Source organism: Zonotrichia leucophrys, chromosome Z (assembly GCF_028769735.1).
Source record: "Zonotrichia leucophrys gambelii isolate GWCS_2022_RI chromosome Z, RI_Zleu_2.0, whole genome shotgun sequence".
Taxonomy (NCBI): Eukaryota; Metazoa; Chordata; class Aves; order Passeriformes; family Passerellidae; genus Zonotrichia; species Zonotrichia leucophrys.
Window position 1 is genome coordinate 9,988,352 of NC_088200.1, and position 24,543 is coordinate 10,012,894.

Here is a 24,543-nt window from a genome sequence, read left to right on the forward strand (position 1 = left end):
CAGCTTGAGAGAAGTAACACAGGAGCAGCTTTCCACAGAAGCAAATTAGCACAACCCCTGTAGAAGAGTTGTAAACCACCACTCTGAACTCATGGTCACTTTGTACTTTCAACACTAAAGGGTCTGTCTGTCAGAATGCTGTGTCACAGCACTCAAGACCATGGTGCAGCACACACAGAGCAGGCTATGCATTCAGCTCAGATACTAAGATTGGAAAAGCAGTAATAAAATCTGGCTATATCTCCTTCTCTAACTAGAGTGATCTTACTGCCAACCCCGTCTTTTTTTTTTTTTTTTCCTTTGGTTATGATTCTTGTCCTGTCAAAATCATACCAGGAGGCTTAAGAGAGTACAAGGGCTCAATCAAAAGAGCCTCTCCAGACTCCATGTCCCTTTATATAGTACCTTCTCAGTCCAGCATCTTTAAGACAGGTGCTATTGGCTATCTATATTTTCCTGCTGTCACTGAACCTCTCCAACTGGAGAATTGCAGCTTGCTGTTTGGGCAAATAAAGTTCATGAAAGAGAAAGGGGAAAACAAAGCAGCCACCACTATTCTGTAGTTCCCCCTTCTCAGTATGAAATACCGTCAGGTTAATTGCCATGAATGATCTTCCACAGAATGAACAAACAGGGCATTTTACATTTTCCATAGCCTCTTGCTGCTGGCCAGGTGACTAAACATATCTGTACTTGAATTTTCCTCCTGGATTGAAATAATATCCCACTGTGGTCGTTTATGTGAGGTTGGATTCTCTCTACCATACCTTCTTTAAGCCTTCCATCAGCAGCCGCTGCTCCATTTGGGAATATAGTCTTCACAAAAATCCCCATGCGTCCACGAGCAGAATCCTGACCTCCCACAATGCTGAATCCAAGACCCTACAGAAAGAAGAGATTTGAAGTGATTTTCTCTTTTCCTACAGAAAAGAGAGGAGAAGACACACAGCTGGCTCCTTACTCTGTTATCATCTGTGTGAGAAAGTCTGCCAGTAATGTACAAGACAAGGGAAAGATGAAAACCTAAAATCTTCTGATGAATTGTTTGACCAACTTACTCTCTCATCCCATTTCTCATTTACTTTCACTCCATTATCAACACACTCATCAGCCCAAAATATAGCAGCAGGCACCCTAAGCTGATATAGCAAAAACTCCGAGAATATTTTGTGTTTTGTCAAAACATGGGGTCAATAGATTTACCATTTTAAAAACAGTAACACATTCATTCTTAATTAACAGACAGTCAATTCCTATCCCCAAGATTTACATCCAGGATTAACTACAGGTTTCTCTTATGTCACAGAACCTACATTTCCTCAGGAAGAAGAAAAGCTTCAGAACATGACATAAGGTCAGTGCTGCAATGTAAGGAATGTAGCTGAAAGGAGAATGGCATGTGGGGGCTACCATTCACATGTACATTTTTAATTATTCTGGAGACATATATCACATTGTACTTAAATAAATCTAGATCAATAGACTCCCCAGGGCTCCATCCATTAGCTGTTACCCCTGCAATACCCCAGCAGGCTATGGGACCATCTTGCAAAGCTGACCTGAGAACTGATGAACACAGCTGAATGAACCTCTCCCCCTTCTGCTGAGTTATTTCCTACACAAATTGCTTCCTTGGTCCACAACCCTTTTCCATATTTCCCCTCTTGTCACTGCTGTTCATGCATTTTACAGAATAAAGGGAAAAGTCACCGACCAGGTGGACAAAGGTTGTGGGGAACTGTTGTGCTTTAGTGATCTGAAGCCATGGACATTATTATTGCCTTGGGCAGCACTCTCCAGCTGAGGGATGCTGCCAGGGCAAGCACCGAGTTCACAATCCAACACAATCAGATCTTTTGTTTTACTACATGAACAAAGAGCAGGCCACCACAAGTCTAGTAACTTACCAAGTCCAGTAACTTGGTACGACATTACTGATTTCTGGACAGGCAGCAACTTAGCTCCCTTGTGCAGAACAAAATAACTCCGGTAAGTGTTCAACCCTGTGCAATTATCAACTGCAAATCAACCTGCAGAAGGCAGGAGGCTCCTGGCAGTCCCATGCCTGGACACAGGAGGTCTCCCCACAGCTCCATGGGAGGGGTGGGAGAAATATATCTGCAAAGTACAGCAGTTCCTACACTAGCCCATGTTCCCAGACAAGCCTGCCACTCCACAGGAGGAAACCACCCCTTGCAGATCTGGATGCAAACCTAAAGGCAAAGCCTTGGCTCCCCGCCACCAACACTGCAACTCTGCAGAGAAATATTTCAAGTCCCAGGTCTGCACAGGGATAATAAACTGAGCACTATTGCACAAACTGTACAAGGTGCCATCCCTAACAGAGGAGATCATGAGGCAGATGGAAGGCACACAGAATGGCAGCTGCTTTAGGTGGTTCATGATCTCTAGGGTCTGCATTCTCCCAGCTGCTTCCTAAAACCTTGGAGCTAAATGCAAAAAGGCAGGAGAGGGTGGCTTATCCCAGGGGGGGAAATAATCCAATTTAATGAGAAAAACAGAGTAAAAAAATAAGAGAAATGAAGAAATATTTGCTCATCATAAAAGACCCACAGCTCCTAAACCAAGAGAAGTTAAAGTAACTGTGTGTCAGTCTACCCATAGAAGTAACTATTTCTAACTCCTTTTCTAGCATAAAGCACAACAAGGAATTGGTTTTGCATTTGAGCTTGAAAGTCAAAACAAATCTTCTTAGTCCAAAACAAATCCATCTGATGACTTTGAAGACTATTTCACAAAAGGACATGCATATTTTTAGCATATTTTAATGACAGCTCCAATACTAGCGTGGATTTGATTAGGGAAAACAATGTATACCTGGGTTAATGCTTATCTATTTTTTCTTAGCATTCAGCCAGCTGGTATCTAGCAAGTGTGTAAACACATTATTGAGGGAGAGAGGATGACTCTTTGACCCATGGAATTCAGTGCTCTCTGAGAAGCAGTCAGCCAGTAACCTGTCTTCAGGTTTAATGCTTAATTTGCAGTAATTTATTTTTTTTAAAAATACATGCAGATTCCACAGAGGGAAAATAAGCTTGTCCATAAATATACATGTGAACAGGTACTGCTCTGTAGCTGCACTGACTTTGCATAAACATACATATTTAGAGATCCATTATAAATATTTGATATCTCAGTAATGGCGAGATGCACCAAACCAGAATGAAAGCCACCCTGTGTCAAGTGGACAACACGAACATCACATCCCCTGTATTTTGCAGGTGTTACTTTGGCATTTATGTTTGGAAATGGGATTTGTTTATCATTAGCACAATTACCAGCTACCTTGAGAGCAGCTGGAAGCACAGGAGATACCTCTCAAATGCCAGCTCTCACTACATGTGAGAAACATGCAGAAATCCTCACCTTGCCTTGCCCTTTCATCAGGACGATGTTGGAAATGATGGACGGCTGGGTCAGTCTCCATGGAGATTCCACCTGGGCAGCACTGAAGGAACGGGTAGATTTCTTCACGATATGGTAGTCCTAACATCAACAAACAAGGATAATTGCTCTGATTGCTTGGCAAAGATACTGCAGATGTCATACTGGGAAAATTGCACGTGTCAGGGAAGAGGGATGCAGTATCTTAGAGATATATTCAGAGAAATGTTCAAGGGATGAAACCCCAGCTTACTACAATCAAAGTGAATCTTGCCACAGTAATTTTCCCACATTTCACACAGTAGAATCATTTTGAAATGTATCAGTCACAATTTAAATTAAAAGGATTAAAGATAACCTCATGATATAATCAAGTCCTTATTTGCTAAAAAAAAGAAAAGGAGAAAGGAAAGGAGAAGGAAAAGGCCTACATTATAAAATAATTAAAATAAAGAGCATTAGGGATTTTTAAAATTTTTTTTAAGTCCTCAGATATCTAGAACTGCAACTCTTAAGACAAACAGCCTTAGGACCTTGTGGCCACAAGCAAGCAGTACTCTCCTTCACAAGACTCAAAGAAGCTCTTCACAGGTGGCCAACACATCCCAGTTTGGTGTCCAGGCCTGGTTTCAGTCCCATGATGTACCTGTGTGATCCTGTTTCATGACCCTTGCCCATTTCTATGAGCTTCAGGCAGATGCCACAGGACTGAGCACCATGAGGTGCTCACAGCCAGCTCTGCCTTCCTGCTCACCTGTCTGGCTCCTGCTGACTCCAGCTGCTGGGGCAGAGAGTGCTTTCTTCCACCCCGGGAATATTTCACTGCTATTTCGTAATTTGATTCACCATTTTCCACCATCAGCTCATCGTCTTCTCCCACAGACTCCAAGCGGGATCCGGCACCTAAGAAAAACCACAGAAACACATCCTTCAACATCTGAGAGCTGCTTTAGCCTCTCTCAGCAGCAGGCAATGACCACCTCCTGCAAATCCCAAATTAAAGTGCCTTAAAACAATACTATGCAGTTCCCAGCAAGGCAGTTGGAAACCAGTTTTGATCACACTCAACCAAGAACTTTTCCTGCTGTCATAGGTTTTCTGCAATCTTTCATTGATACTGAACTCATGGTATTAAGGAAAAGCAGAAGATAATTGAGTTGGTAGCTCAGGGACAGGAAAGAAATTCATCTGTTCACACCCAATGGCACTTGCCAGTGCACTAAGCTCTCAGGCTTCATGTATTTAAAATTAAAAGACCTGACACTACAGCAGTATTCATTTCTGGAGGTGTCATGTCACTTTGAGGGAATTTTTTTCTGGAATGGAAAAAGTAAAAATGTGCCAAAAAATGCTATTTTCTTTCCTTCTGGCAACAATTCTAGGTTTCTTCTGTAGATTTGTCTTAAAGAGAGGAGTGCAGAGTTCATGTAAGAAACAGAATTATTTGTCTTGAAGGACATCCTGTAATTAGCCACAGAGTACCCTACTCCTCGCAACAGGGCTCCTCCAATTCTCATTTTCTCCAAGGTCCCTGCAGAATCCCCAGTCACAGCAGTTCCCGCACATTTATCCTTGTCATTTCCACACCACACAGGGAAGGGACATTAACCCCTATTGTACAGATGAAAACCCAAGACACAAGCCGAATTTGCACAAGCTGGATTTCATGACGAGGATTTCAGGTTACTTTAAACCAGCCTTATGTTGTAGCTGCTACAGAGAGCAACAGCTCTGATTTCCTTTCATCCTCACTGTCTGTACCCCAGGAACAGGGAGTCATGGTCTGAGGTAGATGCACTGAAAATTTGCCCAGGAGAGCCCCAAACACATTTTCTGCCACCTCCTTCCTGCCTGGAGGCTGTGTGAGCATCGCTGACAGTGCCAGGGAGGGATGAAACACAGAGCTGGGGCAGCTGCTTTTTTTCACTCAGCATGAAAGCAATTCTGCTGATGCATCCATAGGCAGAATTTGTACCCACTAACCAGAGTGCAATTTAAACCTGCTCCCTGCTTTGGGATCTGAAATTGGAATCTCTGCCTTTCAACTCCCCTTCCCCTGGCACACAGGCTGCTGCTGCTGCACACAGACAGGATAGCAATCTTGGCAGGACCAGCATCCTGGCATTCTTTCTTTCCCTGGCACCTACAACTAACCCTTTCCCATCAGCTCTCCCTCTCTTCAGGAGAACAGTTGTGATTCTGTATTTTCTGCCCATCTCCAAATACATCTTCCTTTCTCATGCTGCAGTTCTGGCTGGCGGATGCTCCAGGCTCACCCACAGCCCAAGGGCATCAGCACTCACTGCAACAGGGTCTGGATCCCCAGCAACCACCAACTCACAGCCTCAGGAACCACAGGCAGAGGACCCCCCTGAGGTATCCTAAAAATACCTCAGTAAATGGAAATTAGGGTGAACACAGGAGGAAGGGAGCTTCAGAAAACATTAGGGTTAAGAACATGACCAAGCTCTGCACACAGGTTACTGTTAAGACTTGGGGACAAAGCAACAGAAAATCTGGGGATTGGTCACTGTAATTGGCATTTTGATCAGAGCATACTGAAATATACAGACAATGCTAACAGTAAAAATAATAAAAAAGGGAAAGAAATGCACAAACAAACAAGACACTTCTAAAATTTGCATAATATTTCTGTTCCTACAATAGCTCAGCTCAGGAGGCAGAATGCAACTATCCTACAGATGGGATTTTTCTTCCAAAATAAACTAATATGATTTCAAAGAAATCCTATCTCACTTTTAGAGAGTTAAAATAAATACACTACAATAAAAAAAATCTACAATTGCTATCTTCTATCAGTACAGCTTTACCTTGAGATCGACTTCTGTATTTCAGTATGCCACTTGCCAGAGTTGAACTCTGGTTGTTTCCTTTGGACACTTCTGCACAAGCTGGATCTTGAGACTTCTCAGTTTCCATCACCTAAAAGAAATTTAAAAAAAAAAAGTTCTTGTAAACCACAGATGTTGATGACATTTTTTTCATTGTCCTTATGGGACAGAAAATTCCATTGCATGTCATCTTTGCTTCTAAAACATGTCATTGTATTAAGTATTTTCTGTAAGTAACTTTTTGTAATGCCTTCAGACTTTATGGTCATGCATCCTCTGCAAGACACCACACTAATACCTCCAGAATGCATCCAGCACTCTGTGGCACCTCACTTAGTTGCTTCTTCATGTATTTGAACAAAATTCTAGCTTTTATTTCCATTTGTCCTGCTCTGCAGGCTTCCAGAGACATCACATCTTTACAGAGAAAATTACTTTTAAAAAGCATTATTTTACTGTTAGTGTCTGCTGAGCACCAATGCAAAGCTTGAGGATGAAAAGCTTATTTAACAGAAAGTTATTACAGCTAAGCACTTTAAAAGCCTGGAAATGAGCAATTAAAGTTTACAGGTGGAATCACAACCCCACAACCCTGAGAAAAGGCACCAGGACAGGAGGAGTCTCTTTACCGACGGTGTTTGCCCGGACGCCAAGTAACAAGGTAAGCAGCACGGCCACATATCCTCTGCCTCCTGCTCTCCCGTGCTCAGGGAAAACCAGAGCTGCCCACGAGCAGGCTCTGCCCAGCCCCTGCATTTTGGAAGGTGCTGGTGAACTGCTGGAAGTCAGTTTTAAAAAAACCCCACCCAAGTAGCCAAACGCTTTCCTGTAAAAATAATTTCTGCTTCTGCTATTCAATCTTAAAAATGTCAGTCTTTCCCACAACCTGCCTCCCATCCCCCAGTCCCTCTTCTACCCAAGCCAACAAAGCCAAAGTTTATCTTTTGTGCAAAGTCTAGACTTCGTGATTTTAGTTTGAACAGTAGAAACTTCAGGAAAACATAAAACTGGCAGAAACAGGAAGCTGGAATGGGAACTGCTTTTTATTCCTTCCCCTTTAACACGAACAGCTACACTTAATTTACACAGGGTTTGTACATCCTAGCTAGTAGTTGTTGATCATTCAAAGAACTGCAGCAACTACTTTAGAGTCCACTTCCAGCACCAAATGCTTTGCAGCTCACAGCTCCATGTAAATTTAGAGCCATCCAATTAATTCATCAGTCTGAAAGAAAACTACCACTTGTGATTTGGTCACCCTGAAAAGGGCCTGATTCCAGAAGACATGTAAGACATCAGATTCAAAACCCCACCTAAGAAACCCAAACCATCAGCAATTAGACCTCAGTCAAAGTATCCCAAGTTCTCCTTCCAAGAGACTTCTGGGATACCCAGAAAACAGCAGAAGGAAATGAGACAGGACCTCATGGATCTCACAAAGATACATTGCAATTTGCCATACAAGTGGGAACACTCTTTAAGAAGTGAGGGTGCCTCCCCTGTAGAAGGGTAGAAATTATTTGCACAGACACCTGGTTTTACAGGTGTACAAATCAATTGCTGCACAGGGCCAGTGCTAACTCTGGTGGGAAAATACGTGAAGCACAGAGATGAAGAAAAACAATATGAATGTTTCCCTAAAGCAGCCAGTTTTGCTGGCATGCTTTGGGCATCCAACAGATGGGGATGGGTCCAATCTGACTCTCTGGAGCTAAGCACAACACAGATCAAGTCTGGAGCTCTAGAGTCGTTTGGTTTTCACAGTCTGCATGGATATGGGCAGCTGTAGCTGTTAAGACCACACAGCTCCCAGTCCAAAGCTGGACCACTTCCTCCAGCTCACAGGAGGGGAGAAAAAAAACCACTTAGTTTGTAGTATTTTACAAAGAGATGCTGAAATCATCTCTGCCAGGGCCAATTTCCACCCAGAGCTCAGGCTCAAGAGTGACCTATTCAGCACATCTTATGCCTCTACTACATGGGGTTTGAGTTTGGTTTTTTGTTGATGGGGTTTTTCATTACTTTATTTTGACTGTGCCACAGGAGAAAAGTACCAGTGCATACATTTTCATCCAGTGGGATGGGAAGAAAAACAGGACACAATTTCCACTTGTATTGAAACCGCACCCCAAGCCACCTTCCCCTCATGGCAATCCTGGAGCCTGTGAGCCTACAGATAGCAAGCCCCCAAACCCCATGTATGATCCACAGAAGGTCACATGTGTGCAAACACCAATGCCAGGGAAAGCCTCAAGACATTCTCAACAGCTTCCTGAAATTACAGTTTATCCAACTAGCCTTCAGACTACAATTAGGAAGCAAAAACATGTAAATTATCTGTGTCATTAAAAACATTTAAATTATCTGTGTTTGGGTTTTCTTTTTTATTTTAGCAGAAGTATTTTTCTGACACTAATTATAAACACATAGGGGAAGATACTAACATTTGCAATGAAGCAGATATTCTTTAGGTTGTTGATCTTGCCTAATAAATCACCAGGAGTTTTATCCTATTCAGAAAACACTTAGAAATCTGATCTACAAAGCTTGCAAGAACTCCCCAAAGGCATGTGTCTGTAATTTTTGGCTCTCTCATAACCTAGACAAGAAGCAAAACCCAGCTCCACCTTATCCTTCTGGCCATGAACATATCGCCTTACCGTCTCGAGGTGGCTGCCCAGATTTAAGCATGCCATTTTAATTTTCCTCACTTTCAAGGAAATGAAGCTTATTATTTCAGTCCTGTAGGTCTCTTATTAAACTAAACCAATAAATTCCTCCCAATGCTGTCCCAGTGCTAAGGACAAGGGGAGCTTTAACATGCACAGTAGTTTAAAGGGAGATCTAAAAATAGAGCCCATTTTGCCAGTTCATTAAGTAGCTCTGGGATCAAGTGACGGTGACATCTCAATTGATTTCGAAGGAAACTGCACTATCAGGGACACGCGGTCCTGGCACTGCACCAGAGCGAACAACTGCCCTCGGAGTCCTCGCCTCGGCAAAGCTCCAGCGTGACCAGGCTCTTAATTAGGCGAGATGAGGAGCAGGATTATGACAGTCTGCACTGTTTAACCGCAAACAGCTTGGCAATCCCTTGCCGATCTACAAAAACAAGGCGGCACACAGAGGTTGATACAATTTAATAAGCAAACTGCTTTTCTGCTGCCCTTGCAGAGCTCCTGAGTTGCTGCCTTTCCCCGTCAGCGAGCCCACCCAATTCCCCACGGCACAGCCTGGCTGGCTCTGCCGAGGAGTGCTAGCAGCATGCAGACCAGCTTATCCTGGTGGCTTGGGAATGAAGCAGTGAGAACCAGGCTGAGAAGTCTGCAGCATGACAAATTCTGTCCTACCTGCACTGGCAAAGCTAGTCCACCAGCAAGACTAGTGCCCATCTTCAGAACAGCCACGTGAAAAAGGAATGACTGCGCACCAGCACAAGCTCACTGGGAAAACTCCACATCTTCTCTGGTCCCATTCACTTTGTCCTGGTCTTTTCCTCAAGCAGCACTACCCCAAACATTTAACCATTAATTGCCCCAACACCACTGTCTGTGGGGCAGCCATCAGGAGGAACCCAAGAGGCCTCCACAAGGAGCCAGCACAGACTCTTCAGAGCAATGCCCCAAACATCCAATGCAAACCTTCACCTGTACCCTGCACAAAGTCTTTCTTCCTAGTCCCTCGAGACAAGCTGATGCCTTAAAGGCTTTAATCTTTCAAAAAATTTTCAAGATTTTTTTTCTATGATCTGGTATAATTCTAGCGGTTTCAGTTATTTGTGCAATTACTTATTGCTTTATGGGGCACAGCATGCTTTAAGCCTTAAATGTTTCTGCTAGGCAGGGAACGCCACATGCCCCTTTGCCTTGCACAGAAAGTAAAATACCTTCACTTTTAAATTAGCTCTTTTTCACTTTAATTGAATCCATCTCACAGACAAATTACAAACTGCAGCACTATAATTTACGAGAATTAACATTGCAAGTGATGCAGACAACATGGATTTTCTAATCTTGGACAGCACTGAGTTTCCCATGCCTTACTGCTCTGTTTGAGGGCATGTACAAATCTGCACAGATCCTAGAAGGAGGCTGATGAGCAGGGACACACTGCATCAGGGGCTGCAGTACCCAGGGACATTTTTCCAAAACACAGTACATCCCAAAGCCCAGGGAGCTCCCTAAACTGAACCACGGGGCTCAAAAGAAGTCCAAATTAAATCCAGATGTAGCAATTTTTGGTGCAAGCTAGAGGACTAGCTTGCTCCCCTCTTCCAAAGAAAGAAGCTCCCCTCTTCCAAAGGGCACTTGCATTGCTGCTCCCTCTCTTTCATGACACAGAAGCAGAGAACCACTTGCAGACAGAGATGGAGGAAAAGAGAAGGAACATCACCTTCAGGTCAGCACTAATTCAGAGTCCTAAACTGGCACCTCTATTAAAAACAGTGCCCTGGTTGCTTCCCTGGTGCAAAGCTGACAAGGCAGACAGTAGTTCTGTACATTTACCAGAGAGGCCTCAGGAGGGCTGAGATTTGGGCTGTGTTTGGCAGCACTGGTGAAATAAAGCCTCCACCATCTTCCCCAGAAGCTCACCTGGGAAATACACATGCTGGTAACACCAGGAGCAACCCATACTTCCTCCTGCCCAGCCAAAGGGAACGGGAACCCAAGCCCTCCTTCACTTAATTTCAAAGAAAGTGTTGGAAAACTCTTGGTTCATGTGCAGCAGGAGATCAGGAAATCTGATAAACAGTCAAGAACTGGAGCTGCCCAGCTTTCTGAATAGGTGGAAATGCCAAATAAACAAAACAAAAGCTTTTAAAGTGGTGTCTAGTCTGCCACTTAACTAAATGCCTGCACTCAAAAGTAACCCTAGGCGTTCAGTACAATGCAGTAGTTGCTAGACTGAATTGCTAGGGAATTGCTATTCACTTCAGTAGGCACAAACTCCCAGCAATTATTTTTGTGTCTCCTCAAAATCTACAGAGTAGATACACAAGAGTAGATACAGAGTAGATATACAAGAGTAGATTCAGAGTCATACACCAACCTGCACAAGAAGCAAAACCTGTTATTAACCAGCACAAAGACAGCAGCAATACCTGCCTATGCCCACTCTGTAAACAGACTGGAAATGCACTGTGGCAGAGCTGAGCTACTCTCATCTTCAGTAATGCTGTATTTATTTTTTATAAGACTCTCCAAAACCCTCTTGAATGTGTTTGACACCAGGAGCCACCATGTGTTGACCACTGCTCAGAGGATGCTGGCAGGTTCTTTCTTGATGAAGCAGGGTCCCAGCTGTGCTGGCTCCAATGACTCACTGGTCAGAGCTGCAGCTAAGCAAAGCACACTCCATTTTCAGATATCCAAAGAGTCACTAATATTATTCATAATAATTTTCAAAGAGAAAAAATTTCTAAAAAATATCCTTTTAAATATGAAGAAAAGCAGGAAACGGCTAACGCAGCTACGTTTTCTGAGAAACACATATCGCAGACAACACATGCCTTGGAAACAGCAAGATGCTCCCAGCAAAACAGTTCCCAATCCTTTTTGGACAAGATTACTCTTCTTCTGCAGTATATTATGATTTTTCACTAGAAACAGCTTTTGAGCTAAAGGAAATCAAATGCACACAAACAGATCCCTGCTGTTCTCTTTTTTATGCTTTATCCTTCCCCCCCCCCCCCAAACATAAAAAAAAGCAGGACACATGCTTTCCATGCAGTTTAGTCACTGCCCACGAGATGTCTCTATGTGCTGCAGAGAGATCCCAGAAGACCAGTCTTAGTAAACAGCAGAGACCTAAGGGATTCCATGAGTGTATGACAAACATGGAACTCAAGCAGTGTGAAAGCTGGTTCAGCTACTCCATTATTTTGTTTAATACATGCTCAGTTCATGGCTTACCACAAATCTGGAGCCTTTACATCATAACAAACAATAAATAGCTTATCTTTTTTTCTTTCTTTTTCTTTTTTTTTTTAATGACAATCTTCTAATTCCCACTGAAGGACAAAATATGCAATAATCACTCCTCAAAATAAATAGCTCTCCTGAGAATGAAACAAGACCTTCTTAATATACCGACGTCAACCAACAGCTGCAGAGAGTGTTCCCATGACACCACTGGTGGGAGCTTTGGATTTCAGCTGCAAACTGGCATTTTATAGCATCCTAAGTATACAAGAAGATATGGAATATGTAAGAATTGTCTTTCATACCTGGATGACGTGTCTTTCTTACCTGCATCTTCAAGGATCTGAAATCTCGTACATTATGGATGCTACACAGCACATCTCAAATTATTTTTACCTGATTCCAACCAAGACTGGACAGTGCACACAGCCAAAAATTTGCAGATGTGGCTCTGAGACATTCACACTAACTCAAAAATTCTCGAGTGTGTATCATACTTCTGCTAATGTATGTGAACTGCATGGCTGTGACAGCATTTCTCTTGTTCCAGTGCCATGAGGGTGTTATTTTTAGCTTGTTAAAGGCAGTTCATCTCCTTCAAAACCGGGCAGTTATCCAAACAGCCAAATGAGAGACAGGCTGTACTGTATCTGATGCTTTATGGGAAAAGCCCTCATTCACAAAAACAAAGACCATGCAGAACCTGTACCATAGATAAACTTGTGTTTCTATAACTCTGCTGACTCAGCTTTCATCACATGGGAAGAGCAAAAACTGTAACTCTAGGCATTGTCCACACTGTTATTTATGGTCAAGTAAGAAAGATCATGTTCTACCAGCCCAAGCAACAGGAGGTATCCATGATTTGGAGACAGCATCACATCTACAGAGAACCCTTCAAGTACTGGACCCTGGGTGAAAGAGTTTTCTCTGGTCTCTGCCTTTAAGATGGAAGCAGTAGGAAAAGGCCCAGAAAGGCTGGGAGCCAGGCAATGGGAATGATAGGAGTGCTCTGAGGAGCTCCCTCCTGACATGAAGAACACACTCATGTTAATGTCTCCTTGACAGGTGAATTTTACAATGTGTGAAAAACAGTAATCCAGAGATGCTGCACCCCTGGAGGCCTTTCAGCACTCTTCCTGCTCCCCCAGCTCAAGTGACACCTTCCCCCAGCCCTGACCAGGGTCACACCACCGCAACCAGCCCATTGCTGAGCAACCCCCCACAACAAGTCCAACAGCAATTGCCTATTTTAATGTGATAGGGCTTCTAGAAACACTAGAAACCCTAACACTGTGTGAACAAGATTTGGTCTCCAAGCATTTTGTCATTTTCTCTTGCCCAAATTCCTAATTACACTTACTCTGAAAACTTGCTTCTGGTGTCACTGAAGGACCCAGTGTGTCTCATCAACCACAGCATGAGGGAAGGGCACTGCATGGGCACAGAGCCCATCGATATGCTGGACATATACTGTACCTCAGAAAGGTACAGTACAGCCAGACTTCCAACAAATTCAGCATTTACAGCTGAGCAGCAGCTGTGAGCCACGCCAAGGTACAGCTGGACCCTGCCCTTGCCTGCCCCTTCCAAGAGAGATGGGGCACAGGGCAGGATCTGCAAACATTGCCAGTCATCACCACAAAGAGGAAAAGAGTTGTTGAACCCTTCCCAGTACATAAAAAAGCCCCACACTAGGCTCTTCAATTTCTTTCCCTTCCCCTCATCCCTAAGTAAAGCCTCTCATTGCTAAGCAAATTTCTGCCAGGAAAATATTTTTCTTGCTTTTCTCCCAGCCATGCAGCGCTGTCTGAGGAGTGAGCTGTGTTTCTGCAGCCTGTGTTGAGACTGCAGTGCCCTAATGGGAACAAACACTCCAGTACTCCAAGTAACAAGGGCCCCTCTCCACGCCCTGAACACATTTAATTGTTGAGTTATGCTTCCTGTTCCTTCTCAATGTTAATGCTTTCTCTGAAATTCTCTCTCAGTGTTTCCAGAAGAACTTTTGACCCCAAGACTGTTTTTAAAGTTATGGCATTGTTATCCTGTTCTTCATTATGCTTGCATGGCTACAGGTAATTATGTGTGGATTCCCTGGTAAGACAGAAAGGCTCATGGCAGAAAGCAACTAGTCAGTCCTACAGCACAGAAAAACAAAATATGAACTGAGAGGGAGCAGAGTTAAACAAATGCAATTCTTCACATTCACCAAACAGGTTTATTTATCCCCTTTCAGCTACATGTCTTGCATGAAAACCACAAGTGGGCTTTGGCAGGGATCAGGTAACGTGGATCACACAGGGAACCTTTAGCAGCAGCCATCCATCCTGTTTCTGCTGCTGGTACGAACGTGAACACCTTGCAGGGTCAGGGATGTCTCTGCATGCAACACGCCTGGCACTGACATCCCACACTTCAGGTCATCTCAAAATGATTAAATATGAGTAGAAAGGCCCTGACACCCACAGTAGAGGGTCACGCAGCTGGGGGTGCTGCCAGAGGTGGTGTGCCCAGGGCTTGCCTGCATGGTGAGCCTGGGCCCAGGGAGGCAAATTCCCTTCCCAGCACCCCCTCAAAAGGAAGAGATGAGGGTGAGCTCCTTTTCTCTTTTTACAGTTCTATTCTGCATGGAACAGACTCAGCTCAGGGTCCTGCCTCCAGCATCAGCAATAGCAGATTTAGGAATCTGGGAAGAACACAAGATTTAAGTACAGAGGAGCAGTCCCCAACCTTCCATCTGTGCCTCCAGCAACTAGAGATCCAAACCTTCTGAGGCAGACACCCTCTTGCTGTGTTTTACAAATCTGAAGCTGAATATTTAAAAAATATTCAAACCATCAGATATTGAACAACACAAAGGCAAGTAACTTCTGAAGGAACTATGAATGGCACATGCTTCTGTCTAGGGACCAAAAACCCCCAAATTCATTGGACACTTTGTAAATTCTTGGCAGATGAGCCTTCTCTTTAGAGTTCACTTCCCAGGTTCATCCACCAGCCAGCAATGCAATGACAGGTTCAATTTCAAACAACAGAAACATTACTAAAAGTGAACCACAATTAAAAATAAATCATGCAAAGTAAATACTACCATATTATCCTATTTTGCACTTGGACATGAATAGTGACGTTTTATAATAGCAGTGTCAACTGCACATGGCAAAATATGGATTGGGGTGGAGGAGTTAAAATCCCTGAAATGTCTCAGGACCGTTTAGGATAACACAACTCTCTGGCCAGTGTCTGAAGTTAAGGAACATTTTAGACAAACTACCCCTGAAAGAATTGCACTTTAAGGACATTAATGTAATCCTTTTTCTGCCTAGCAGCACAAGTCTTAATGAAGTTAAAACTTTAAGGCATGTTTCATGTTAAACAGGGCTTTACATAAGAAGACTGTAAAAGCAGAACTCCATTTAAATTGTATTATGTGATTTTTATTAATGAAACTTAACAAGTGGACTTTCAAGTAAGACTTAAAGTGATACTTCTCTTAAATTACAGTTTTCAAGTGTCACTAAACTCTTCTGCTGTGTTCTGCAGAAGCTGACTAGCTCAGACTCTATTTTCATGTCCAAAAATGCTGGAGCAGAACTTTAAAAACTTGAAAACAACTGCTCATGGGGAAATTTTTTCAGGACCACCATCTAGAAAAGATAACTTTAATTTTAACTATTTTTTCCCATCGATTTTTAAAATAAGCCAGGTTGGAAGCGACCTTAGGGTGGTGTTCCATTTCAAAACAGTGACAACTTATGACACTTTCCTTAAGAGCCTGGTCCAGCTGAGTTCTAAGTAGCTACAAGGATGAATATTTGAATACAAACCTTCATTCCAAGTGATTTTTTTTTCTGCCTGGTTCAGCCTTTAGGCAATTAGGTGCTAAAACACAAGTCCATCAGGTCTATTAATTATGGCTCTGAACATTCAGCAGTGGATTGTACTCACAGAGAAGTTAATGACACAATATCTCTGGCAAACCTAGATGCTCCTGCAAGTTTTTAGTATCTTCTAGACTTTTTTAAGAATTAGACAGACATTGTTCTGGGCCAGAAAAGGGACAGTGAAGCCTCAGCTGACAATAAAACACTCTGAATTACTCATTATGACATAAGCACCTGACAGCACCCCTTAAGTCCCTCCAGAGCCCTGCAGAGTGAACAAGGAAATCCATTAACCACTTGTCAGAGGTGAGAAAGGTTAACTCCTGGACAGGGCTGAATTGAGAGTCAGCTTCAAATCTAAGACTGACTCTTAGACTGAGATCACAGTCTCACTTACCTGGTGCAGACCTTGAGAACCACCCATCCTGAAAGTCCAATACAATTACATTTGCGCTGATTAAAAATAGCCCAGCTTAGTTCCTGCTTTAATCCTCAGCCACACTGTCATCCCTTATCTACAGTACAGATATAATAGAATATATGTGAGAGAAAGAGAAGACACATGAATATCATCAAAAGCGTAAGAGCAGCACAGTGCAGTGATTTCCAGAGCAATTGTGCAATAATAAATTGGACTATACATTCATATAAATTTAAAAATAAAATTTTGTGATGCTTTGATTTCATACTGGTCTCGAAATCATCTTCTAAGCTTTGCTATGAAAAATCCTCCCAGTCTTGCCAGGAGAAAAAAAGCCACATGAATTTTATCTTTTCCATACATTTACCTTCCTCTGTGGTATGCAGTATTTGCACAGCCCAGCCCAGCTCAGGCTGCCCAGACCTGAGTGGGATGGATGAGAATAAAGGTAAAAATGAGAGGTTTACACAGACTCTGCCCACCCCAGGCTGCAGAGAGGCCTGTCTGCACTCTGAGGCTGACACAGCAATTGCAAGGGGAACACAACCACATTCTGTGCTTTGGATCAGAAAAGCAATGATTTCATCTGCAGATCAAGCAAAAACAGAAGAGGTCCTGAAAGTCACCAATAACTTATTACATTTCTTTAAATTACATCCTTTCAACAAAAGAAATTACTAGAAGCAGAGAAGACAATGAAAAAAAACCCCTGCTGCTACACTTCTGAAGTGTTTATTGTACCCATATTTCTGTGATTTCCCCTCAACCTTCCAGCGATGCATTCTGAAAGCCAAGAGCTGTTGCCATCAGGGGTGAGAGCGCCCAACAGGCAGGCAAATCCAGCTGGCTCTGAGCTAGTGGCCACCACCACTGCCAGCTGCAGTGGCACTGCGATGGACATCAGGGCAGGCTCTCAGCTCAAGGCCAAGCAGAAGGGCTCTGGGAGGCTCATGCAGCTGTGTCCTCATGGTCACGAGCACCTCAACCATCCTGAGCCTCCCTGAGCACGACATTAATCTGGAAAGGAAACACTTCATGAAAAAGCCGCCACTGGCAACCAGGCAGAGCCTTGCTGGAATAGACATGAGCAAACCAAGTGACAGATAACTCCCAGTGTGTGCTGAAAGAGTCAATGGAATGCCAGGGAGCTTAATCCTAAAGCCACAGATAATTAAATTTTGTCTAAATTGATTTTTATATTTAAGTGCTGCCAAGCCATAGCCTTATTAGAAATTACCAGAATAGAAAGCATGATATGTAGAAGAATTCAAAGTATTTTGATAGTCAAAAGAATGCTTAGATGCCCACTCAAGTTCGCACACAAACACTACACCAACATCAGCATGCTAAGTGTCCCACATTTATTTGTTTTTCCCTTCATCCCCCAAAAAAGGCACCCTTGCACATAGAAAAGAAGACAGTGAAGAAATAACAAAATTTTTCGGAGTATTAAGATGTGTGAGAGTGTTATAAACATTGACTCAAAGTAAGTCAGAGATGACAGGCATGTAGGAAGTAAACACCAGCATCATGAGACTCATTCTGGGGAACAGCCTTTTTGCTCAGGTGTAAGTGTAAAAATATAAGACCAAAACAAATCACCAAACCAGTATTATATCTGAGCCATTGAAAGGTTTAACTGATTTATTTTAACAGAAGAGTGTGAGGGGAAGACAAGAAGGGAAAATAAGAAGTAGATAAAACCTTCAAGTGAATCCACCTGCCTTCCCTTGTCGGAAAACAAGTCCACAAGCTCTTTAGATTAGAAACATACTTTTATTTTTTGTCTGCACCATACAAAAAAAAGGCCCAGAAGACCTATGAAGTTTCATAGAGCTGCTGCATTACAAATAAATAACAATAACCCGCTTAATCTCTTCTTAATGCAGCCCTGAAGGGAATGCAAGTGAGACTATCAACTAGCAGCATTTATTCAGAACTTCAACTATGGTTCACCGCCAGAAATTCCTATCCCTCCTCCAAAATGTCTGTTGGCTTTGACAGAGCAAATAAACTTCAAGGACTTGGATCATAAACTGTTAAAGAAGTTTTGTTACAAAAGGAGGGGAAAGAAGAGCATGCAACTGCGTAAGCATGGCAAGAGACTTTGCATCAGATCCAACAAAAGCAGTGGAAGTGGGTGGAAAACAATCGAAGAGAAAAACAAAACCATGATTGCAACATAGGCTGCAGGCCTCGAGAGCTCCTGTTCCCTGTGCTGCTGCCTTGCTGAAGCTCAGAGGTGGCAGGGGCTGTGGTAAATGCCATCCCCTTTCCAGCTTCTCCCCCACATCCTGTGCAGAGAAGGGCTGGGTGGGGTGGGATTGCCTGGTCCCAAGGATGTGCTCCTTGTCAGGCTGTAGAAGAATGTGACAGATGCAAACGGGCTTTGAGAGAGAGAGTAAAAATGTCACACCAAAACCACACTTACAGCAACCAGTTTTTCAGGAGACACATTCACTCCTTTCACATCTTCCTCTTCCGGCTCTTCATTTTCCTTATTGTCAGTGCAAGAGACAGAGTCTTGGACTGAGCAAGTGCTAAGCAAGTCTGGCAAACTGGTAGATGGATACTTCAGAAGATCCCCTTCAGAAGATTCCTACCCGAGAGACAACACAATATATTACATCACATGCAGAAAAACACCAGTGCCACAGTAAAGCTGCCCCATCTCACCTGCCCAGTGTGAGCTCCCTGGTAATCCTCCCTGTGTTACACACTTCCACATGCTCAAACTTTTAATGGTCTGGTTATAAACAGCAGGCTTGGTTTTAAAGTTTATATATAATAAATGTAGGCCAATTCATGCTTAGAATATTTAGATTTCATAAAGAAGCATTTAAAATAAATGCTTCTTCGGCAGCCTGTTCCTCCCCACTTTAGATTTAATAAATGTCACTGAGAGTGAACTGAGAGTTGACAGACCTCATTACTCACGCCATTGAAACCCAAATCACACCCTGTGCTCCTGTTCCCTCCCTACGGACGTTCCCTTTACATGTTTATCTACCTAGAGACAAAAGAATAATACACTGACAATGCTACTTAGGACAATACAATGAAAACTAACCCACCAATCCTCTACCAACTCATTCCCAATGCTCAAGCATCTGCTTCCAGTCTTTGCCATGTTTTCTGGTAGGCACACATGTGCCTCAGCCAAAAGCAGTGGCCATACAGGCTCACTGCTTTCAGAACAAATTCTGTGTTACTGATCACCAGACCAAAAGGCAAAGCTACATTCCTATACCAACAAATAATGAATGCCCAGAGGGAGCTACTAGGGAACACTTCACCTACCTACACCTTTTCTGGGGCTGCCAGAAATACAGGACAGGCTGTATTCCCTACTGCTTGCCTTTCCAAGTCCCTCTTCCAAGGATATGAAAACTGTCCAAATGTACAGAGCCCAGGACAGGCAGATTCACAGTCTGATCAGGAAACTGAAATTTTATGCCCTAAGTTTTTGCATGATGATTATTTTGATGAGGTCACCATAGGAACAAGCACTTAATTTTAAGGAGAAATAAATGCAGTCTACTGCGGCGTGCTTTGGCAGAATCCAGCTGTCTAAAGGAAACACAAAATGTACCTACTTCAGGACAAAGTGTGGTGTTTCCAGAATAAACACTTGTGGGGTTAATGCTAGACTGTGACTCTGAAGAAGGTCTGCAATGAACTTCAAAGTCTAACAGAAATGTTAGAGAAGTCACAGGCTCTTCACTTTGGATATGGTGGAATAGAGACTTTTCTTGAAAAACACATGCATGCAGCATCCAGGGAAGCCTTAAGAGCATTCAAGCATTCACAGAAGCCTGCTCTGGGGTGGCTGGGGAAATCTGAAGGTGAAGCTAAGACAAATATTTAAAATTCTGACACAGTGGCTTGCTGACACCCTGGAAATGCAGGTATATGAGTGCTCTATTTGGGCCAAGATGTTCCTGTCACCACCTCAAAGGCCCTGGTGACCCCCACGTTGCAGTCAGGTCCTAATTTGAGATCCCTGGGTGCTTTTGGGGGTTGGTTGGCCATGCACCAAACACCTGCAGAAACCCAGGTCCAGGGGCAGCAGGATATGCTCCATGGAGAAGAGCAAATGGAGGTGAGCAGGATGTTCTTAAACAAAGAGGCAAAATATTATGTAATATCCCATCAACCTCTTCTGTGATCAAGGCAGAACAAAGAGTCCAACTGAGAAATAAGTTCCACTCTCGTTTCCCTGAAGTTTCATGTTCCTTTATCTGTAAGAGCTCCATTCCATGCTATTAACAAGGACAAAATAAGGAACTCAAGCCAAGAGATAATTTTCAAGAAATCTCAGGCACACAGATAGGACAGAGATGAGAGGTACACAGGCTGTGCAGGCAGGAAGCAGAAGAGGCTCAGAACAGCCGGCTCTACTCAGCATGTAATTTTAAGAAAATGGTTTTGGCCGAAACTTAGGTAACGTGTGCATGAATAAATGCTCATCTGCACACTGAGTGACAGTGACAGTACAAGCAAATCATTAATTTGGTCTATACTGTGCTGATTTGCCACAGATTCATGGCAGCTACTGATATATCTCCCCTCGCTGCGCATTAAATTTAGAGCAGCAGAAGTGCACACGTGATTCCCTATGGAAAATACGCCCTTTTCACGCAGCACTTGCTCACACACTTGTGGATGTACGTTAGTGAGCCCACCCAGGAGATGTCTGTACCTTGCTGGAGACCACCAGCTGCACCAGGCCAGCGGCTGAGCGGAGGAGGGCCACGGCGTCCTGGTGGGAGAGCCCCACCAGCGACTGCCCGTTGATCATGAGGAGCTCATCGCCGGCCATCAGCCTGCCATCCCTGCAGAAACACAGTGGGAACACGGAGCTGCACGTGGTCCTACCACAGTGCCCGGCTCCACTGGAACGTGGTGGGATGCGGAGGCATGGACAACGTACAATCTCACTATGCTGAGCTTGCAGTGATCAGCACAGTATTACTTTCTAGAAAAAGGGGCTCAAGAAAGGTGCCCACCTGAAATCATTGTTATAACCAGGGGAATTTCACCCTCTTTGCAGGGCTGAGACTCCACAAGTCCTCTGTGTGCCCCACTGGATTAGGTAAGGGAACAGTAGCAAGCCCCATCTCCACCCCATAAGGAACAGCAGGGAAGTCAGTAAGGACCCTGGGGTTGCACAACTGATCCCATGGGAAAGGCACATCTTCCGAAAATGGACTTGGGGGAAAAGCCCAACAAGCCATCAGGCTCCTTCGTTTTCCCTCCACCAGCAAGGAAGTGTTTGACCTGTCTACAGTTTGGACAAAACCTTCTAGAAGACGCTTCAGTGATCAAACAAAAATAAATTTTTAGTCTGACAATGCCATATTCTCACCCTCACACCACAGGAGGGCAAAACCCCGAACTCCTCTCGTGAACCCAGATAACAGTGATGGTTATCCCATCCCACCCACCACCATGAAGGCACCACTGTCACCTCACCTGTGTGCAGAGCCACCTTCCTCCACATGGGTGACGATGATGCTGTGAGGGGACCGCTTTGACCCTCTGCCTCCCGTGATCTGGATTCCCAGCCCGTCCGTCCCCTTCAGGATGTGCATCTTCCATATGCGGCAACCTTCTCGCTGAGAGAAAACGTGCAGAAAGTCCTTCAATTTGGATTTGGAACACCAGGAGAGGGCTGGAGGGTATGGGAGGGAGCTATTTAGCACCTTGCTGCCCATCACCACACACCTGTATAGCCCAAGCTATACTGGTGTTTCTGCTGAGCTTTGCTATGTTAGCTGTGGTCCAAGCGAAGGAGGCAGAAAGGAGGAGGCAGCACAGAGCAGGGTCAGCACGTAGAAGTTTCCTTGCAGGGGTGTTTGCAGCTTTTCTGAGCCACGCAAGGCTCTCAATGCCCTGGTCCTTCCCGGAGCAACCAGTGGCCTCAAATCCCTTCGCCAAAACTCAAGGATGAGCCATGCAGGGCTGCAGAGGACCAAGATGTGGTTCAAGGGGGACCTTGAACATCAGGTGGTGCAGCTGCTGTTGCAGCAGGGACCAGACTTGCATCACACAGCAGTGCTTCCCTCTCCAGAAGGGTTTGCAGGATTTGAGACACAGGAAAAAAACCACCAACTTCAAATTATCAGCTGCCAATCAAGTATGTCTTACTGGGCAGCTGTGGCACAGATTGTAAATAATAAATTTACCCACTGTGGAGAATAATTTTCAGTATAAGCAAGGTAATAAGCAATGTTCAGGACACCTTTATTGGTTTTGCTTATTTTTAATTGCTGTAAAGATTTACCCAAAAAGCAGTTTACAAACTTCAGAGCAATATGAAATGCAAAACAGAAACTAGCTCCCATGAGTCCTACTGGCAGGACTGGGCACAAGGAAACACAAGTGTGACAGTATCAGCAGAGCAAAAAAGGAAAGAGAAAAACAAGCAAGCAAGATAAGTAAGGCAGTTGCCAGGATGCTGTCAGAGAGGGGAAGAACCAAGACTACAGGATTATGAAAAACCCTTGGAAGTTTTCAAGCTTGTAAGACAGCAAAATGCACAATTTGGAGGCAATTTTTAAGCCATGTGTTGTAGTCACCAGGCACCAGGTCAGCTATTTCTGACTGGGTGTGTTACGCACACAAGTAACATTCTCGCACTACCCAAACGCCCAAGTAGCAAAGATGATTAAAATTTCATAGCAAACTGTGAAGAGCATGCACAAATTGCTTCTTGTTTCTGAGAAGGAGAACTGCTAAATATATCAGCAAACCCAAGGGCTGTGGCAGCAACCTGCAGATTTTAGGCCACTGTTGTTTATCTGAGTATTAAGTGAAAAAAATGTGGATTTTTTTCACTTGATCCCTAAAACTTTTACAATATTACTTTTCCAGAAAAAAAGAACAAAGAGGTCAGTAGCTACAACGATATCTTAAGAATAAAGTGAAAAATAACAATAATTAATTATTATCAACACAAACATTACTAATGTTAACATGAATATTAATAATAACAACATCTATGATATTAATGAATCTTAGCCCTTAGACCACAGGTAGGAGAAACAGAAAAACTAAAACAGGTTCTCTAAGAGGTGACCCAAAGTTTGAGCCTGAAAACATACACCTGTGGGTAATTTGTTAACTTGAATGCCTTGCAGATGGGCAATATCCCAGCAGGCTTAACTGGGATCTTCAATGCCTTTGTAAAAGGCCAGTCTCCAGCTGAATAACAGGACATGTCAGGACAGAGGATGCTTTAAAATAAATTAAAGTGACACATGAGACGCTGTGTTAAATGCAGGGGCAAGAGTCAACTATATTTATCTAGCTAAAAAACAGAACTGAACTACAGCATGAAAATGCTCCAAAGAAGTTTTATTGCTGTGAAGTACCTTGCACACATAATGAAGACAGTACAGAAGAGAAATACAATCTCTCTACCTCCCCCAACCAAGCCCAGGCTGAAAAGATGACCATCATTCTCATAAGATGCCACTTGGAATGCCCCTTTGTTAAACCCAATTTGGAAGCAGACTTTCCAATAAAATTTAACAATACAATCATAAAATTGCCTTTAATGACTTGGAAAAGGTTTTTGGAACATAAGTTACACCAAGGCCCACAATGTGCCTGGCTTGGACTCCTTAGTGCTCTTCTCTACCACATATTTTATTGCAAAAATTCCCAAATTTATTCTTAACTGACCAACTATCAAATATTCATATACATAGCACTTAATAATAGCAAATGGCAAGACTACCACTCTTGATGGAAGTGCCAATCTCATTCCTTTTGAATGCCCACTAAAATAAAAAGCTGTTGCAAAGTAATCAAAAGCACTTGCAAAGTAAAGCACTGCTCAGTGCAAACATGGGCAGAAAAACACATCCACAAAGACAACAAAACCATCTGGCACATGCCCAAACATGAATTTCTTTCAGTCATTTTCAAATGCCACTGCCACCAAGTCCCGTGTAAGAAAACGCTGTCCCTTCAGTCCTCGGTCAGCTGCAGGGATTTCACTGGGAATAAACAACTCAGCGTCGTCAGCTGGAAATCAGAACCCCTCACTG

At 43.4% G+C, this 24,543-nt stretch overlaps 1 protein-coding gene across 8 annotated transcripts in view; it reads right to left on the reverse strand.

The window, feature by feature from the left end:
- PDZD2 (PDZ domain containing 2) overlaps positions 1 to 24,543 on the reverse strand; it is a 201,078-nt gene that overhangs the window by 32,727 nt on the left and 143,808 nt on the right. For 7 of the 8 annotated variants that reach the window (XM_064735299.1, XM_064735301.1, XM_064735294.1 and 4 more), the window contains 7 exons: positions 21,962 to 22,104; positions 21,189 to 21,321; positions 18,918 to 19,085; positions 6,240 to 6,351; positions 4,163 to 4,311; positions 3,391 to 3,510; positions 768 to 882 (listed from right to left, as the gene is read on the reverse strand). In XM_064735299.1, the coding sequence (XP_064591369.1) occupies positions 768 to 882; positions 3,391 to 3,510; positions 4,163 to 4,311; positions 6,240 to 6,351; positions 18,918 to 19,085; positions 21,189 to 21,321; positions 21,962 to 22,104 (940 nt within the window). The remainder of the gene's footprint in view (positions 1 to 767; positions 883 to 3,390; positions 3,511 to 4,162; positions 4,312 to 6,239; positions 6,352 to 18,917; positions 19,086 to 21,188; positions 21,322 to 21,961; positions 22,105 to 24,543) is intronic. The other variant, XM_064735302.1, reaches the window with a different exon arrangement.